This window comes from Amblyomma americanum, chromosome 4 (assembly GCF_052857255.1).
Source record: "Amblyomma americanum isolate KBUSLIRL-KWMA chromosome 4, ASM5285725v1, whole genome shotgun sequence".
In the NCBI taxonomy this organism is placed as follows: domain Eukaryota; kingdom Metazoa; phylum Arthropoda; class Arachnida; order Ixodida; family Ixodidae; genus Amblyomma; species Amblyomma americanum.
This window is the reverse complement of record NC_135500.1, coordinates 210,297,244-210,317,324: the sequence shown is the minus strand read 5'-3', so window position 1 is coordinate 210,317,324 and position 20,081 is coordinate 210,297,244. Positions and strand designations below refer to the sequence as shown.

Genomic DNA, 20,081 nt, shown 5'->3' with positions numbered 1-20,081 from the left:
CTTTCTTTCTTTCTTTCTTTCTTTCTTTCTTTCTTTCTTTCTTTCTTTCTTTCTTTCCTTCTTTCTTTCTTTCTTTCTTTCTTTTATCCCTTACCTTACAGCGCGGTTCGGACGTCCACCGACATATGCGAGACAATTACTGCGCCATTTCCTTTCCTCAATTGGTTAGTTTTTTGGGGAAAGGAAATGGCGCAGTATCTGTCTCATATATCGTTGGACACCTGAACCGCGCCGTATGGGAAGGGATAAAGGAGGGACTGAAAGAAGAAAGGAGTAGGTGCCGTAGTGGAGGGCTCCGGAATAATTTCGACCACCTGGGGATCTTTAACGTGCACTGACATCGCACAGCACACGGGCGCCTTAGCGTTTTTCCTCCATAAAAACGCAGCCGCCGCGGTCGGGTTCGAACCCGGGAACTCCGGATCAGTAGTCGAGCGCCCTAACCACTGAGCCACCGCGGCGGGGTTCCTCAAAAACCAATTTTAATTTTTTCGGTCTCCGACGCGCTCTCCGGGGCCGTTGCTATTCGGCTCGATTGGGCTCGCCGCATGGGCTCGCCGCTTGTTGAACATCCCGCTTCCATAAGACCCACTTACAACCATTGCATAGCGCCGTTAAGCCGTCAAGGAAAGCTCGCGCATGACCAAGCACTTCAACGGAAGAGTGGCATTCGGCAAGCTCTGCTCTGATATCTCCGCTGTAATGGTGAGCGATGAACGCAAAAAGTAGACAAGAAGGGAGAAACACAAGGGCAGGCGCTAGTCGTTGTGTTTTCTCTGTTCTTCGTTAATTGTCTATAGTCGGATACAACACAAGAACGCAGCGGCTTTTCCCCGTCAAAGGGCCCATTTCCAGCCAATAGAGATTTTTAGAATAGAAACGGGGCGAATAGGGTGACCCTATCCTCATGCACTTAGCGTTAGGGGAAAGGGTCCACGTTTTTTGTCTATAGAATAGGGTCGCGGAAGGTCGCTTTGCGTTGCTTAAAGGCAGCGCCATGACGGCGGGAAAGAGAAGCTTTCAGAACAAATAAGTTAATATATATGCTGTGTTTTTTTATTGTGTTAATAGAGCGAAACGTAAACTGTTGTAGTCACCAATTACTACTTAGGGAATGTGAAAAATGACGCAAATATTTTTTTTATAATGCGGACATGCTGAATCCGAGCCAAGACTATCCACTTAGGAAGTTTCCGCCGGCAGCGCCGCTAACAGCAATTTCCGGTTCCGGAAGTCCTGTCTCCGTGGCGACCAAGCAACGCTTACTACCAAGCCTAGCAGCAGTCAAATCCGGTAGAAATTTCACGATTCGAGCCGTTTTGTCGCTCGAATTTGGTAGTGTGGGCATCTTCAGACAAATTAAAAGCTTCGTTAACCATTCGTTTGCCGTAAACGCGAGCCGCAGTGTAGCGACAGCGACGAATAGGTGGCGAGGCGAGCGGCCCCCGCTTCACCGAACGCCGCAATCATGCCCGACCCTATCGACGTTTGGGTGCCACGCTATTTCGCCAGTTTTGGGTTAGGGTCGCCTGCTTACCAAAAACCGAAGGGGCGTTAGCGTTCTGCGCATGCGCACTTGGGTCCCGGTATTCCCCTATCCCCCTAACCGATTGGGTGACCCTATTCTAAAACTCTCTAATGGCGACGGCCCATTCTCATGAGTCATCCCTGCTAGCGTTACAATACAGTGAGCGATGCCACAATGGAGAGAAAAGTCTATCCCCGACCATAGAGGGATTATCCCCTTTCATCTACCGCCCCCTATTTTGTCACTCTAGCAGGGTCATGAAATTCGGCCGGCGCCATTGGCTGGAAGGGGGTCCTTTGAGGGGGGAAAAGCCGACACATTCTTGAGTTGTATCCGACTATAGTGCTTGCGCTCATCGTTCACCATAAGAAAATATGCAACTAATAATAATAATAATTGTTTTGGGGGGAAAGGAAATGGCGCAGTATCTGTCTCATATATCGTTGAACACCTGAACCGCGCCGTAAGGGAAGGGATAAAGGAGGGAGTGAAAGCAAGAGATGCCGTAGTGGAGGGCTCCGGAATAACTTCGACCACCTGGGGATCTTTAACGCGCACTGACGTCGCACAGCACACGGGCGCCTTAGCGTTTTTCCTCCATAAAAACGCAGCCGGCGCGGTCGGGTTCGAGCCCGGGAACTCCGGATCAGTAGTCGAGCGCCCTAACCACTGAGCCACCGCGGCGGTAGCCCCAACCGAAGTTTTATGGATATTTCCGCTCCTCCTCTCAGCTCACTTTCCTCCTCACCCTGTACCTTCCACGGCAGCCACCTGCCGGGTTGCTGACGTGGAAACCACCCTCAGGTTGCCCATTCCTCCGCCCGCGTTACAACCTCCTCCGACCACCGTAGCCACCACCCTTGTGATTCCTCCCGTGGAAGCCGCCTTCCGGCATCTCCCTTCTCTTCCCTACAAATAGAGAGGCGTCTTTCCCTCTCGCCACTCTGCCGCCTGCCAACCGTGGCCGGTGGCAGCGCACACCGCCGACGGACACTTTTCTGAACTGGGGTCTCTACGCCAGCGCAATAAGCAGACAAAAATGCAGTACCAGGTTGGTGAGAGTCTAGGATCCATTAGGTGGCTCGAAATCGTTCGTGGCTTACTGAGCAGTAGTACACAAACATCCGTACAATCAGATGCGCGAAAAAAGGAAGTTTCACAGTAGTTCTTTCGCTATCCCAAAAAGCATATTTTTTCTTTCGAACTTGGGCGTGTCTGTAGACGTGCAAGTTGGGTGCAGGGAGACTGACTGCTAAGATAAGTGAGCCCAGATGAGTTAGTTGTGTGTCGAAATAAGTGATTAAGCGAAAATAAATCGTGCGTCGAATTAGGTGAGCGCTTGCACATGAGTGAAGTGAGCAGGAGAGCTAGCTGATATGAGCCTTAAGTTGAGTCGTGATTGGTTGTACCTGGATGATTCGTGAGCTGGGCTGAGCCTATGGTAGTCATGAGCATAAACGTGTTCGAGTTCACAGGATATCGAGTGAGCGTGGGTCTGTGCAATCCTGAAACTGAGTCAGCCCGGGTTAACTATATTTTTGTGGGTGATCCTGTGCGAGCTCTTGTGATTTTTCCGAGGTATGCTCGGACGTAAGGCTAATTACAGTCCATTAGCCAGGCCGCTTTGAACGGGTGATCTTTACGGGATTATCCCGTATCAGGTAAAAAATAAAAGGCGTGTTGCTTGTTAAGACACGGTTGCAAGCCTTATGTCGGTATAGATCTCGAGAAAAATAAGCTATACAAAGACGGGGAACAGGTCTATAGGAAACATTTAGGCGTTCTTGATGTCTGGAAGTAGTAAAGCGCATTTGCTAGACAAACACCGCAACTTGTTAAACATTTGTTTTCAGCCGAGTTTTCTACGCAATCGTCATGTCTGTTGCTGAAGTCCTGCTTCGAAAATCCAAAGGAGGCATGTTTGAGAAGTGATGTGAGCAGAAGAATAAATAATACGCTTAAGCCCAAAGTGGTTTCGTACGTTCACATCACCGTCCATAACGTGAAAGGAGTGGCATGTAAACATGGTCGACCTATCTCTTTCCGTGACTGAACCCCCCCCCCCCCCCCCCCTACCCATCCGGATGGACGTGTGTGAAGTGCGTTACTGGTTTGTTTGCTAGCAGTTCTTTATTAATTTTCGCATCCCTGATTTCCCCAGGTCGTCCTCACCGGACCAGGGCTCGTATTCCAACTCTAAATACGAGAAGCCTACCCGGAACTGCAGGAAGGTGGACACAGAGTAAGTCACGGGTCGCTCACATGATGTCCTCTTTGCCTCTGCATAGTTGCATGCGCCGATACAAAAGCTGTAGTCTTTGCGAGTGCAATGAACTTTTCAACTTCCGCCCTTATGCCTGCAGAAACCTGAACAGACCTATCTGCTTTGTTCTCGATGGGGCGTCGCAGTGGTGGCTTTTGATGTGCAAGTTGAGATGAGCTTGGACTCGAGCAAACTAGTGCCATGTGTCAGCCGCCAATAGCGAACGTTGCGTAACTCAAAAGTTGTGAGTAAAGCACAGCGTAACGCGACAAGCTGCGTAAACACGTTGATAATGATAGCTTCCTCTACGCTGCAAAATCTGACGAGTATGACTGTTCCTACGCTGGCGTCGAGTAGTTCTGACGGCCATAGAAAATTAATCGGTCGTGCAAAGCATCTCAAATTTGCTTGGTAACTTTAGGTGTCCAGCGCCGCAGGGCTCGATGTAGAAGCTGCACAAACTAAAATCATTTGTCCGGATTTTCCGAGCTTGTACAGGAGACTGGCGCATACGATGTTAAGGATTACATCTGGCGTTGAGTTTAATTTGCATGATAATTTCTTTTTTGTTAGTCCTAGAGCTTCTTCGTTTTTTTAAGGAGACAGGAAGAACGCAATACTTTCGTTCTTAGAGGGTGCGTGGCGTGTATAGCATGTAAACTCATCCGCGTTGTCAGAATTAGTGGTTAATAATGAGTAGGGAATATGGGGGCCCTATCGGTTACAGGCATAGGAGAATTTAATTTTTTTTTACAATACTGATAACTCCTATTGAAGGAGTTGTGGCAGTGTGGATTTACATAACAGAACAACAATAGCAAAAAAAAAGAGAAACCAACAGTTACAACAGTGTTAACAAACATTCTGACAACTCTGTGATGGTCTTAACGTGATCATAAAAAAGTTTACTATAACAAATCACGCTACAATATCAGCAACAAATTCCTCAAAATCTTTCAGGGGTACAACAGATTCATCAGGTTCAATCAGATTCATCGAGTTCGTTCAGAATAGCGGGGCACCAGTGCGCATGCGCAGGGCAATAACCCGAAGGGCATTACTGCTCTGCGTATGTGCACTTTCATCCGGCTATTCCCCTATCCCCCTAACCGACAGGATTCCCTATGCTAAGTCTCTCTAATAACGGTTCGGCGTTATTTCGAAGCCTTAGTTCTGTGCAGTGCGCGTCAGAACTGCGATGGCTGACTTCGTCTGCCACCCTGCAGGCAACTGTGCCACGGCACGCTCGCAAAACCACCGAATCTCTGCCCTTAAGTAGCGTTGTCTCCTCAGTGCGCCTAAATCCTGGCTGCGCATTTACAAAATGCTGCCCATGCAACATGGATCCTTCTACTTCCTAGCCTGTTCATAAGGAATGTTGATTATAAACACCGTGAAATTTACTGCACAGCGTACGAAATTTTATTACAGCACAGAGACGGTATTATATAAGGGTTCTATTGTCCATTGTCCATTCATATATAGCTTGATATCATTTGTCACGCAGCTTTCACACCTTTACCTATTTTCTTCATAATCTCGGATAAAAGATACGGTGTAGCGATCCCTGATGGGTTCGCTTTCATATCCATTTTAATCAGTAACAAAGACATTTGGAGCTTTGGGCCAACTGATTGCGAGCGGCACAGGGCATAAAGGCTCGGGCGCCACTGCAACGCACGCATGTCTTTCATGTGTTCTTTTCAGATCAAGGCCCCTTATTCCTTTGCAACTTGGTCGTTTTACACTAAATATGCGATTCATGACCGCAACACAATGCACGATTGCGCGGTATATGCTGGCATAAACGATCGCACACAGATTATGCGCGAAATAGAAATGAATGCCTACAAAAACTTACGCTGTTTTTATCACACACGTTTGGTACTAATTTAAAGCAGTACACGTGACTATGGGACAAGCAGCAAGGCAACCAAACAAGGGGTGTTGACCGTCTGCCACTTGTCACGTTTCACCTTTACAGTCCACAGGAGCCTTCTTTTCGGATCTCTCTGAAATGTAAACATTCTCCAGCCATTTCGGGAGTGATTTGTGCACGCACGCACGCAACACCCCGGAATGTCTTCCCCGTCCTGCGGCCAAAAAAATCACAAACGGCGGGAAACAGGCCGCCGCTCGTGCAACTGACGCAGGCGGGACAGGGAGTGGGCACAAATATGGCGCGCGCCCTCGCCGAGGCAGCACTGACCCTTTCAAAGGATGTCCCCACCCTCCACGGAGCGGCAGAGTGGGGCGTGAGCATCGAGGCACCCTACAGTGACCAAGCAAAGAAAATGAACTTTTCTTCCGACGATGCCCCGCCGCGGTGGCTCAGTGGTTAGGGCGCTCGACTACTGATCCGGAGTTCCCGGGTTCGAACCCGACCGCGGCGGCTGTGTTTTTATGGAGGAAAAACGCTAAGGCGCCCGTGTGCTGTGCGATGTCAGTGCACGTTAAAGATTCCCAGGTGGTCGAAATTATCCCGGAGCCCTCCACTACGGCACCTCTTTCTTCTTTTCTTCTTTCACTTCCTCCTTTATCCCTTCCCTTATGGCGCGGTTCAGCTGTCCAATGATATATGAGACAGATACTGCGCCATTTCCTTTCCCCAAAAAACCAATTATTATTAGTACGTGCGTTGCTTTATGACTCTATTATAATGAGTGGGTGTGTAATTAGAAAGGATGGGAATGCAATAAAAATAAACAGTAAATGAAAAATAACAAATGTTTTCTCATTCAAAGCACGCAAGTAGATTTCAATTGCCCCTCCGTAACTTTTTTTATATATACAAGGTGGTGTCAAAGGCCCATTGCCCAAGCATTTACCCCAGGTGGGTACCCAGCGGCACAAGGGATCGAACCCCGCACCTCCTGCATGCGAGGCAGATGCTGAAACTCCCACTCAAGTGCTGCTTCTCTGTTCACTAGTTTCTACCTACATGCCCATATATGCGGAATTGGTAATTCTGTACTCTACATTCATAGATCGCGGAAAGTGGTGCAGTGGTTATTTAAGCGATGCGCCGTTCCCCGGCAGGTGGCTGTTTCAAACACAGCCACCGGCGCAGTTTGTGTGATCCAGGTTGCTCGGGAAGGGTAACCTGTCGCAACCATGAATTTGTTTAGCTGCCACCTACCACGGGGGGAATGTTGTGATGGCGTACCAAGGTCACGTGACGTAGTTGGCAGGTGGGCCACCATCCACGCTGACGACGCTCGGGCTGCGGGACCCTTAACGCTGTCTATTTAAAATATACAGCACCATTGTCTGCTGCCGGCTGCGATATGCAGCTAATTACGAGGGCCAATCGCCAACCTGCCAATAGTCGCGTCGTTTCCCACAGACGCTCGAAAGCCCCGGCTATGTCACCGAACAACAGTGAGCAATGCCAGGGGACGAAATGGACAGTGAACAAATACACCCTTATAGAATACGGCCCCTTTTCCTTTGCTGGTTGAGCGTCGGTGCTAGTTTTGGAGGTGTTACTAAATCGCGTGACAAGTCCGAGCGCTCCTCACGCGCCCGTAGCCGCTTCTTGTTCTTTGCGGCCCAGATCGAAGGCCGCTCAGGCACTCATAATGCTCTACCCAGGCAAACGTTGCGTGCCTTATACTCTGTATGTGGACGGGGCTGATGGCTTACTTTGCGCACAGTTAGACCGAAGGCCAACCAGATTTGTGTCAGACATACGTAAGCACTCTACCTCCGAAGGGCTCACAGCAAACGGCTCCTCTAACAGCTGTCGCGTCGTGTTCACACTTCGCTAGCAGCCGTAACAGAGGACGAAACAGTTATGCTTCTGCTCCTGGCATGTCAGAGTCACTTGCGCAATTTGAGACTGCTGTAATTCCAGCGGCACGTCGTTGAGAGGTAATCTAGCAGCTGCAAAAGACAGGGTGCGCTGTAACGTCACTGAGCAAAAAAAAAAAACAAAAAAACAGCGACAAGGGGGGGAAAGGCCAGGATGAGTCGAGCTGACGTCCCGTTGCCCTGGCGGCAATGGGATAACCGGCCGACGCGCGAAAGCTTACCTGTTTCCATAGCGACGCCTTCTGTCTTCCCTGACGCGCGCGCGTCAGAGCGGCACCGGGCAGCATCCACACGCAGAGGTTTGCGATTACACAAGCGCTGAAGGAAGCTGCATAGGCCGGACAGCAGCGATACGGCGCGCTTTTGCTCGAGCGTCACTATGCCGAATATAGGCGACGCCAGACAGCTATGTTTCACATTCGGAAGTGTCTCGCTGTCGCCGGCGTTTCTGTCGTTCGCCTTGTCTCCTTCCGGAGCAAGCGTCGATATCTCGAGGAGCTCCGAAGCCGCGTTCTTTCCAGGATGTGCTGCAGGCCGCATTCAGTTTTGTGCCGGCTGATTTGGGCATCTTCGGAAGCGTCTTCGGAAGCTTGCATGCATCGAGCGCGTGGTTCGGATGCCACGATTACATGCTTCGCGGCTTGCCACGCAATTTCCGAGCGCTGACGCGCAAACCGTTATCTAAGCCTTGCGCTCGTGTTGGGAGGACTTCAGAGGAGTTGCAAGCTGGTTGCGCGTTAGGAGTTTTTTTTTTTTTCGCTTGCTGCTTTTTTTTCGGCAATGGCTTCTCTGCAGGCTGTGGCTTTACTCAGTGTCACGATTTCTTGACAAACAACTAGCGCGAGGTGACGGCTTCCTTACCTCAGTGGTGTTCGCAATGAAGTGATAGCTACGAACGCTGAGCGGTGTCTTGCAGTCATCTGTGATCGCCTGGTGAGCGGGAGAAAAAGTGAAGGGTAGCAAGTAATGAAGACGGCATCTTATGTGAGGCCATCGCATAGCTCACACTTGACTGTAATCAAACGGTGAAGCAGAGTACAGACATCTAGCACGACCGCCAGTCTCGTGACCAATGAACAATATTTCTTTAGTGAAATGAACAATATTTCTTTAGTGACATGAAAACGTAAAATTTTTAATTTAATTGGTTTTTTGAGGGAAAGGAAATGGCGCAGTATCTGTCTCATATGTCGTTGGACACCTGAACCGCGCCGTAAGGGAAGGGTAAAGGAGGGAGTGAAAGAAGAAAGGAAGAGAGAGGTGCCGTAGTGGAGGGCTCCGGAATAATTTCGACCACCTGGGGATCTTTAACGTGCACTGACATCGCACAGCACACGGGCGCCTTATCGTTTTTCCTCCATAAAAACGCAGCCGCCGCGGTCGGGTTCGAACCCGGGAACTCCGGATCAGTAGTCGAGCGCCCTAACCACTGAACCACCGCGGCGGGGAAAACGTAAAACTACTGCCTGGGACAAATACAAAAGACATTACAAGATCTTAGCACGAAGGGTACACATGACATACAATTATACACCTTTATACTAGTATACCCACGTGCTGCTGCAGGCCGTTGTACTGCCACGGGTTCTAAGACTTGCCAGGCGAACATGTCTTTTGTATTTGAAAACGTAAAATTACTGCCTGGGACAAATACAAAAGACATGTTCGCCTGGCAAGTCTTAGAACCCGTGGCAGTACAACGGCCTGCAGCAGCACGTGGGTATACTAGTATAAAGGTGTATAATTGTATGTCATGTGTACCCTTCGTGCTAAGATCTTGTAGCAAAGATCGCGACGTCAATAAATGAATAAATAAATGGTCACTTACTCGCCCATTCTATTCAGTAATTTTTCAGTCATTTTATGGACTCCTTCTACTCACAGAATAGTCATCCTCTTCATTCTGTGGCCAAGGACAAACGCGCTACCATGTTGGTTTTCACATGAAGTTACCTTCTTAAATTTATTGGTGCGTTGGTAGTTGGTGTGTATTTAGCTCGTAAAGCAGCTTTCCGTCACTTTTCACTGGTGGAGGTGCACGTGCGAATATTCCAGAATCCGAATTCGAATCGAATTCGAATACGCACACTTCGTTATTCAGCGTGCGCTCAATTCTAGGTTCTGGTATTCGCTGTCATCGAACGTTCTCCCACATCCAACTATTTGCGCGCACGGTTACATAAACCCAGGGGCGTCCTTCCTCCGTGAATCTTAGCTTTGCATTATAAACGAGGCACAAATGTTTTTCCGAAAATAAATCAAAATATGTTTTTGAGCGCTGCTTGCAGTCATTTTCATTGCTTTCGTAAGTGCAGAATCACATTTTCTACGCGAACCCTCGGGTACGCATTTCCTTTGTCTTATTAATATTGTCATAATGCAATAACAAAAAAATTGGTGGTCTTTTTACTCGTTGCTAAAAAACTGCTGCCCACAGATGAACACTTTGAACTGAACGAAATAATTTATTTTAGTGTAATTATAAGTGCCTACAGCTATTATTTCCGACTAATCCAAAACAATAAATTATGAAGGACTGGTGGAAAATAATGTTTATAGAAATGAAGCCCTTAACGCAGTACAGCATTAAAGCTGTCGTCTAAAATTAAAATTGAAACATTTTTTTAGACGAAAATGGCGCAGTAATTCTCTCACATCTCGGTGGACACCCCAACTGCGCAGTAAGGGAAGAGAGGTAGGTGGGAGTGAAAGAAGAAAAAGAGAAACAGGTGCTACCCGCCGCGGTGACTCAGTGGTTAGGGCGCTCGGCTACTGATCCGGAGTTCCCAGGTTCGAACCCGACCGCGGCGGCTGCGTTTCGATACATGCGAAATGCTAAGGCGCCCATGTGCTGTGCGATGTCAGTGCACGTTAAAGATCCCCATGCGGTCGAAATTATCCCGGAGCCCTGCACTACGGCACATCTTTCTTCCCTTCTTCTTTCACTCCCTCCTTTATCCCTTCCCTTACGGCGCGGTTCAGATGTCCAACAATATATGAGACAGATACTGCGCCATTTGTTTTCCCCTTACAACCAATTTAAATTTAGAAACAGGTGCCGTAGTGAAACAAAAAGAAGCGCGTGTTAATGACATCCTAGTCGAAATCAAGAGGAAGAAAGGGGCTTGACTTGGGCAGGTCATGTAATGCAATGGCAAGATAATTAACCGCTGGTCCTTGAGGGTAACGGAGTAGATTCCAAGAGAAGGCACGCGTAGCAGGGGGCGGAAGAAGGTTAGGTGGGCGGATGAGATTAAGAAGGTTGCAGGAAAAGGGTGGATGCAGCTGGCAAAGGACAGGGTTAATTGGAGAGACATGGGAGAGGCCTTTGCCCTGCAGTGCTAGTAGTCAGGCTTATGATGATGATGATGATGTGGAGCGCTCCGGAATAGTTTCGACGCCCTGCGGATCTTTAACGTGCAATGACATCGCACAGCACACGGGCACCATTTTGTGCTTCGTCTCCATCGAAACGGGGCCGCCGCGGCCGGGTTCGAGCCCCGGAACTCCGGCTCAGTAGTCGTGCGCGCTAACCACTGAGCCACCGCGGAGGGTAGGCGAAAGTCTAAACGAACAGTTAAGCTGTCGTTCCCGATGAAAGTCACAGACATCGCATTAATGCATTTTCACTCGTTTCACTTATTGAAGTGCGTAAGATATCTTCGTTATAATTTCGCACATATGCTTGTTATGCAGTCAATTGCAAAATTTCTTTACTCGGTCACCGCTGTATGGAAGGAGTGTGGATGGCAGAAATGGCTCTAGACAATGGAGTTAGGGAGCAGTGCCGCAGTCCGAAATTTCTCTAAAAGAAAGAAAGGTGGAACGGGGTGGAGCAGTGGTATTCGAACTTTTGACGTGGGGATTATAAGGAATTGGGATGAGTGCGTTGTCTGCCGCTGCGGTAGCGTCAACATGCTCGTTGTCATACATACACACATACAAAGCAGGCAACGCGGCGGGGGCTGCGGAAGTAGTCCGTCCGGGAAACCACATTACACCGCCACGTATCATTCGTTCTTTTTGAAGCCCTGGTGGGCGGTATAAGCCCTATTGAAAAAGGTGTACAGGTTTGAACAGGTCGACAAATAGGATTATGGCACATTTCGTTTAACGTTATAGGATGAAGCTTCTAAAGCGATTCAGCCTTTGAGTGACTCATTAGGGGAGGGCTCCGTATAACTTCGATTACCCGTGCTTAATTACCGTGCACTTACATCACGCAGTGCATGCAAATCGTGGGTTCGAACCCGCCCGCTACGGTAGCACTTCGATGGAGGAAAAATGTGAAAGGTCCGTGTACTGTGCATTGTTAGTGCTCGTTAAGAACCCCAGGTAGTCGAAATTATCCGGAGCCCTCCACTACGGCGTCCCTCATAGACTGAGCCGCTTTGGGACGTCCATCCTATAAAGCCAAACCAAATGTGCCATAATCCTATTTGCTGACCCATTCAAACCTATATACATTTTTCAGTAGGGAAACGACGTGGTAGCTTTCGAAACCACGGTTGAAGCTGTGAGGCACTCAGTGCTCGGGCCCTCTGGCTATAATGTTCATTGAGTGTGAACTACTTTTCGGCACGGACTGAGTAGGGGCGATTTGCTTTACCAGCCGTGCATCATACCGCCACCTGTGACTCTTGCTTCGCGAAGTTTCGATATGTCACAGGACGCAAATATGCCAAGATGTAAAAAGATGTCCAGGAGGTGCAAGTCACGGCACTTGAGGTTTGTCGCAACGAAATATGCTTTTGTTTATTGTGGTTGTATGACAAAGTACTTTTTTTGGCCGCGGACTTGGTCTGCGCGAACAGGCGCGCTAGTTTTGGAAGCGTCGCCTGCTATGTATGAAAGGGAGTACAGCTGCTTTACCCAGGCCCGAGTTCGAACCCGACCGCGGCGGTTGCGTTTCGATGGAGGCGAAACGCTAAGACGCCCGTGTGCTGTTCGATGTCGGTGCACGTTAAAGATCCCCAGGTGGTCTAAATTATTCCGCAGGCCTCCACTACGGCCACCTCTTTCTTCCTTTCTTCTTTCACTCCCTCCTTTATCCCTTCTCTTGCGGCGCGGTTCAGGTGTCCAACGATATATGAGACAGATACTGCGCTATTTCCTTTCCCCCAAAACCAGTTATTATTATTATTATTATTATTATTATTTTCTTTACATAGGTTTCCCTAAACTTTCCTACGCGAGTGTTTTATTTCATTTTTTTTATGGCGCTAGGGCACCTGCGGCCAAAGAGCGCCATGGCACAAGGTTGGTTTTCATTGCACAAGGTAGGGTCAAAGACCCATTTCCCAAGATTTTCACCCTGATAAGTCGATTATCAGGCCAGAGGAAGCTTATATTCATTTTATCACCGGTGGGTACCCGGCGGCACTGGGGATCGAACCCCGAACATCCCCCGCATGCGAGGCAGACTGAGCAGGCTGTTCTCTTGTGCTTTTATTTTCTTATGGTATTGTCCATTCTGTATTCTTTTTCATTTTCCGTTTCATTGAAGCGGATTCTTTGAAACTTGAATATTGCGGCTTTGAATTAGGCCACGTTCTCGGCACGTCAGTACATTTTCAATGCAATTATGCACCGAAATGGAACCCTAGCCAATGTGGAATCGAGGCTCCGGACATTCACATTTGCCACGTTCTTATTGGTCGCAAAAATAAAGACAAAACAATCGACTACTACATTCTTAGTGTGCAAACACAATAAACTTCAGGCGATAAAAAAAATTTCTGAACGACAAATACTGCGCCTGCATAGCAATTAGGTTACAAAACGCGCACATAATTAGTCGTTGAAGCCATGCTGGGCTTCAACGACTGCCAATTGTTGTATTTGCGTAATGACAGAGTTGTCAGGAACGAAATCTCAGCGATCTTTTGTACCGTATAGCAATGCACATCAGCAAGCTCGTAGGCGTTACGTAATGCTCTATTAGCCCGAGTGGACGTCAGACCGTTCCTAGCGACAAAGATCCTTTCACCGAACCGTGGTCTCGACGTTTACTGACGCAAGAAGCCGCTCGACTGTTGCTGCAGTCTCTGAAGCCAACACCCGACACAGCTCGTCTATGAGTTTGCGCGCGCAAGTATGCGCGCGTATTGTGCGTGCCCTGTTCTCTGTTTTTGTCGTATCCGTGTAGCCCTTTCTCTTGTGCTGTGTTGCCAATGTACCTTCATTCTGGCCAGCTGAGATGACATAACCTATGCAGACAGATAACGCGTTTGTCGCGTTATATCCTCTACCGTGCACTGGCAGAGGGTATGCAGAGGACAGACAGAAATATTGAGCACATTCGCGTGCAGTGAACTACTTTCAATGGCTTTCGGACAGTCTAATCGCGTTCACAAAACGCGTAGGGCTTGCAAGGCATCATTTTCTCGAACGTGGATCAGTCCATCAGACGTCGATAGCGCTCTCGAGAGCGAGAGTGTCACTTGACCAGGTGTTTTCTCCTTGTTCGGAAATAAAAGCGAATCACCAGGCGCGCGATTGCTTTCACTGTTTCCTCTGCATGCGGAGACAATCACATTTGCCGTAGGTCGCGGGAAAAAAAATGAAAATAGGTTTTTGAGGAAAGGAAATGGGGGCAGTATCTGTCTCGCATATCGGCTGACACCTGAATCGCGCCGTAAGGGAAGGGATAAAGGAGGGAGTGAAAGAACAAAGGAAGAAAGAGGTGCCGTAGTGGTGGGCTCCGGAATAATTTCGACCACCTGGGGATCTTTAACGTGCACTGACATCACACAGCATACGCTGATGCAACAGGCACAGCCGGCAGCGCAGGCGGCGCTGTAGTCGGGATGACGTCAAACGCGTCGGTACGTCAAACACGTCGTGGGAAAACCTTAATGAAAACCTAGGCAGCGACCACTATATTATCAGCACGCAGATTACAGCCAGCAGATTCATGCGGAGAATCGGCACTGCCAAAATTACGGATTGGGATGCGTTCAGACAGGCATGTAAAGAAAGCCCAACCGAGGGAATAGACTCGATTGTGGCATGGGGGAACATGCTCAAAGACAAACAACGCAGCTACACCAGAGAGATAGACAGAACAGATCAGACACCCGAGGTGGACCCCAAACTCCTTAGGCTATGGAAGCACGCAAGGGGCTCACCAAACGGTGGAAAAAGCAAAGATACAATAGGAAGCTAAAACTGAAAATTGTCGAAGTAACAAAGAGGGCAGAGGAGTACGCGGAACAACTAGCGAGAACGAATTGGCAGCAATTCAGCAACTCGCTAAGAGGCACTCTAAGTACAGCCAGAACGTGGCACATACTCAGAGCCCTCCTCGAACCAAATAAAACTAAAAAGGAAAACAATAAGGCGATCCACAGACTGGTCCATCAATGTCAAGGACCAGATTCGGAATTAATAGAAAAAGTTAGGCAGAAATGCTTCGGTAACAGCGACCCAGCAGCGTACACCGAGCACTACCGAGGACAGGAAAACCAAGAATTAGATAAACCCACAACTAGAGAAGAAGTCTGCGCTGCAATTAGAAGCACAACAAGAAATACAGCCGCAGGGGCGGACAAAATTACAAACGCACTCATCCGTAACCTAAGCGACGGAAAGATTGAAGAGCTAGCCGAATACTTTAATAAGCTATGGGAATCATAGACTGTTCCAAAAGAGTGGAAGCACGTAGAAATAGTAATGATTCCCAAACCAGGTAAACCACTGCAGGTAGAAAACCTCAGGCCGATATCTTTAACCTCGTGCCTGGGCAAATTATACGAAAGAATTATAACTAGACGGGTGCAAGATTACATGGAGGAAAACGAGCTATACCCCCATAGCATGTTTGGCTTTAGGGCAAAACTGTCCACGCAAGACATCCTGCTGCAGATCAAGGAAGAAATATTAACCAACGTACCCAGATGCGGCGAACGCATAATCATGGCCCTGGACATAAAGGGAGCTTTTGATAACGTTAGCCACGAAGCCATACTAACAGGCCTGGACGATTTGAACTGCGGAAAAAGAATCTACGGATGCGTAAGAGCTTTCCTCACAAATAGAACGGCTACAATAGGGCTCGGGGAAATCAGGTCCAAGAGCTTTCAAACACCCAATAAGGGAACGCCGCAAGGGCCAGTGATTTCACCCATACTCTTTAACATAGCAATGGTTAAGCTGGCTAGACAGCTAGAAACCATACAAGGCATAAGGCATGCAGTGTACGCGGACGACGTCACTGTGTGGGTCACGGAGGGCAACTCAGCGAAAAGGAAGCGAAACTGCAGGCTGCCGCAACGTGCGTAGAAAAATATTTTAGAGGCAGGGGCTTGGCTTGCTCGACAGAAAAATCAGAACTACTAAGGGTCTGGCGAGGTAAACTCAACCGATCAGTACCGGAAACAGAAGAACTAAAACGAAATTTTTATCTAGAAGGGCAACTCATACCGGAAAGAACAACCATCAGAATATGAGGGGTGTGGATTCAATCCGACCAAAGGTGCACGCAGGAGCTCAGACTACTAATACAGAATTCGACGACACAGGTCGCCCGCATGATAACCAGGGTCTCTAGGAGAACACACGGCATGCGGGAGAGCGACACGCTTAAGCTCGTAAAGAGCCTAGCGGTTAGCCGAATTACATACAGCATACCGTACTACAACTGCAACAAAGCAGAAATAAAGCTGGTGGACACAATACTTAGGAGAGCATACAAAATAGCGCTAAACCTACCGCAATCAACCTCGACGGAGAAGCTAATGGCTCTAGGTCTGCATAACACCTTTCAGGAGCTAAGGGAGGCCAAAATCGTAGTTCAGCTGCAGAGGCTAAAAAAGGCGAAAACAGGGACAGAGCTGCCCAAAAGGTGCGGCTACGAGGGTGCACTGTCAGAGATAAAAAGATCAAAACGAATACCCGATGAACTGAGGGCAACAATTAGGTTAGCACCAATTCCCAAAAATATGGATCCGAACCTGCACAAAGGGCGACGGGAGGCTGGGGCACAGTATGTGCAACAGAACCTAGCCAACAAAGAAAACATTACGCACACGGATGCGGCTGCATACGGAAGAACTAGACAACAGAATAGAAATAGAGCGGTTGCAACGGCAATTAATCATGAGCTCAAAGAAATAGCCAGCGCAACTATCAGGGATGGCACGATTGAGGAGGCCGAAGAGGCTGTCATAGCCCTAGCGGCGGCAGAGGGCTACCGTGCTAAAAGGTCCCTAATAATTCTAACAGACTCGCAAACAGCATGCAGAAACTACATGAATGGCAAAATAGGGCGGAGGGGGCAGCCAAATTACCGAGGAAGGAAAAACAATTGCAACACATAATGTGGGTACCGGGACACACAGGCATCGCGGGGAATGCCGAGGCGGATAGGAGAGCTCGAGCGCTTACAAACCGAGCCTCCAACCAAACCAGCCTCGAGCAGCCTGACGCGGAACCAGTGCCCTTAGGATACCCAGAAATTCTGAATTACTATAAGGGGGTCAGGATTACATATCCCCCACCTCACAAAAATCTCCACCAGCAGGAAGCGGTCTATTGGAGACAGCTACAAACGGGAACTTTCCCGAATCTAAACATGCTAAGTAAGATCCACCCAGGGCTATATAGCAGCAAATGCCCGTGGTGCGAGGACAAAACCACGTTAATTCCTACAACGTGGTGTGAAAAGAGAACAAATGCGGCTGCAATAAACAAAATCCCGAGTGCGGAGCAGTGGGAGAGGATGATTTCCAGCGAGGATCCGGCGGTCCAGGCAGGTCTGGTCCGGAAACCCTACCTGGAGGCAAGACTCAGTGGGGCCTTGGTCTAGGGGCTCCAACCCTGCCACAAGAGCCACAGACCTCGTCAAAAGATATGAAGAGTGGCTCGACATCGAGACCCATCCATAAATTTCTATCAATAACGTTATTACCACCACCACCACAGCACACGGGCGCCTCCATCGAAACGCAGCCGCCGTGGTCGGGTTCGAACCCGGGAACTCCGGATCTGTAGCCGAGTGCTCTAACCACTGAACCACCGCGGTGGCTACGTCGCGGATCTCGAAGCTCGAATCCTGTAGCTGTACATCGACCGCTCATATATTTCTTTAACCTCAGTCGCACGAGGGTGAATACGTCCTTGCTTGGATCGTTGATACGGCGTACAAAGAATGGCAAATCGGGCTACGCAAACGATACCACGCGCATTCTCTTCAAAAGATACACCGCGTCGGGCCGCCACTGGCGATTCGTGCAGAGCCGAAGCCGACTCCTTCATCTCGGACGTTTGTGGTGATTCATTCCGTGCCGTAACGTTCGTTATGTACTGTATTCGAAGCCCGTGTCTTCGAGCATATCGCCTTTCGTCGAAGATAAGAGGCCTCGAGACGCCCACTGCGTAGAAGTCGCCCGAAAAAAAAAGAAAAAACTTAAACTAGCAAAGACTGCCCCTGGGGAGACGTTCGCGGCGACGCACGGCTGGATGAGGGTGGAAGCGGGATGGAGCGCGTTTCGAGATTTGGGATCGCGCGTGTCCGAGATCTTGCGCCGCGTCATCCCGGCGCACGCATCGGGGCTGGCGGCCGCCGCTCGATGCCGACGACGCCGCGTCCTGCTGGCTGCGTTTGGCAAAGTCACGTGACAGTGCCTCGGAGGACTAGCCGCCGCCGGGAGCGAAGCTGCTAGGTCAGGGAAGGACTCGTGGTAGCCGCCTCGGATATGGTGGCCGATAAAGGACCTGACAGCAAGGCCGGCGAAGAGGAGCAGTCCTCGATGAAGCCGGCCGGCAAGAAGTCGGACTCGGGGGGAAACTCGAGGTAAGGCGCCTCAGTATTCTTCATCACGACAACGGTCGCTCTGTTGCACGATTCCCAAGGCGTGCTGTTCGCCGGAAGGCGTCGAAGAGAACGTGAGTCTTCGGAGAGGATGTGCTGCTCTGCGTAGCCACGTCCTTGATTCTCCCGTTTTGCACTGCTGTCCGTATAGGTAACTGAACCTGTGGGCTGCCTGCTAGGTTTTAGGAAGCTTGGTGCTGCGGACGGTGCAGTAAGCGCGGAAAGGTTTGCCAGGTTCGACATGCCTTAATTCCGGCTCACACGTTTTGCCAGTTTCTCTGAGCTGTCCCTTGCAAAGTGGTGAGACCACGCCGGTTGAGCCCTCATAACACGCCTTTCATTCCTACTGGCCAACCGTCGCCGACAGGAGAGCGGTGTCTGCGATTTGCGGATCGATGCGGTGTTCGGCTGCCTCATGCTTGAGCGTGAACGGTTTAGAACCGAATACCTAGTGCCCTGAATTTTTTAAAGACCGCGCGGTTGGGCCGTCTCGCGCGTTCTTTCAGGCGAAGTGAAGCACGTGAAAAGAGCGCTGTTTTATAAAGCACTTTCGAGCTTCTATTTTTCAACTGTTCTCCGATGCCGCTGTGGGCGCTCCGCCATACCATCTTACACGGGATATCTTTTCACGCTCGTCTTCGAGCAAGGCCATCCGCCGTACGTGTATTTCGCGTCTGTTACCATCTCCGATGGTCATTGCGCTTTCTTCTTTAGTGATACGCTCACCTATCTTTGCACCTAGGAACTCTGTCTGTGGTGTAGTGTTGTTTCGTTTACGGCTGTTTTCAGTCGGCGTTCGCAGTCGCTTGCTTCTGTGCTTACTATTAATAAACGCGAGTGAACTGCGGCTCTGCAACAAGCGCCGAGTGCGCGCTTTGCATGGCGGCCCCTCCCACGCGGGAAATTACCTGCGCGACGCCCGTCTTTTTCCTCCTTTGGGACAGGCCTGGTTTCAGCGCGCGACGCAAGGCCGAAGCCATTTAGCTGCGCCTTCTAGTAGCTATACGTATACTCTTATTCCCGCGAGCGCCGACGATGCGCGCGCGTTCTTACTGTCTTCTTGCTGGCGTCCCGACTGTTCGCTGTAAAGGAGAATCATTTGCGCATCCACCGACGACAATACGCCCCCGCCAGCACACCGCTGCCGAAGGTCAGCCGTCGCTTATCCGCCCACACAAGTGACGCTGTGCTGCGACTGCTGGTCAGGAATATCATTAGCGTACGCAAATCAAAACAAGCGTGCGTTTCTCATGGGTGGTGTCATTCATGTGACACTCTGAGCTCACCGTCGAATGAAGCCACTATACGGGATGTGAACTGGAAGTACCGGTACCCGGCTTAACTCGCTCGAGCCGTCACGCACGCTAGCCTCGTTTAGCCAGGTCCAGATTTTAGTCTATGGTTTGTTGAGGCGAAAGCCTTTAATGACTCATACTTGCGGCCATGACCTTGTCCGGTCTCAAGTAATGTCACACCGATGACTAAATTAACTCGGTAAAAACAAAAAATCCTTAGCATAAGTTGTATGATGGAAACAGAGGCGCGACGCAAAACCGCGTCCGCCGATGCGCCGACGCTGGCTTGAGAAAAAGATATCGGAAGTGCACATGAAATCCCGGTGATGTCGTCACTAGTTGACCTCAATGTGGTGGCAGTATTCGGCG

The 20,081-nt window shown here is 49.5% G+C and overlaps 1 protein-coding gene across 2 annotated transcripts in view; it reads left to right on the top strand.

The window, feature by feature from the left end:
• LOC144129242 (uncharacterized) overlaps positions 1-20,081 on the top strand; it is a 51,473-nt gene that overhangs the window by 7,649 nt on the left and 23,743 nt on the right. The window contains exon 2 of one of the 2 annotated variants that reach the window (XM_077663249.1): positions 3,690-3,770. In XM_077663249.1, the coding sequence (XP_077519375.1) occupies positions 3,690-3,770 (81 nt within the window). Of the gene's footprint in view, positions 1-3,689; positions 3,771-18,085; positions 18,400-20,081 lie in introns of those variants that run through there. The other variant, XM_077663250.1, reaches the window with a different exon arrangement.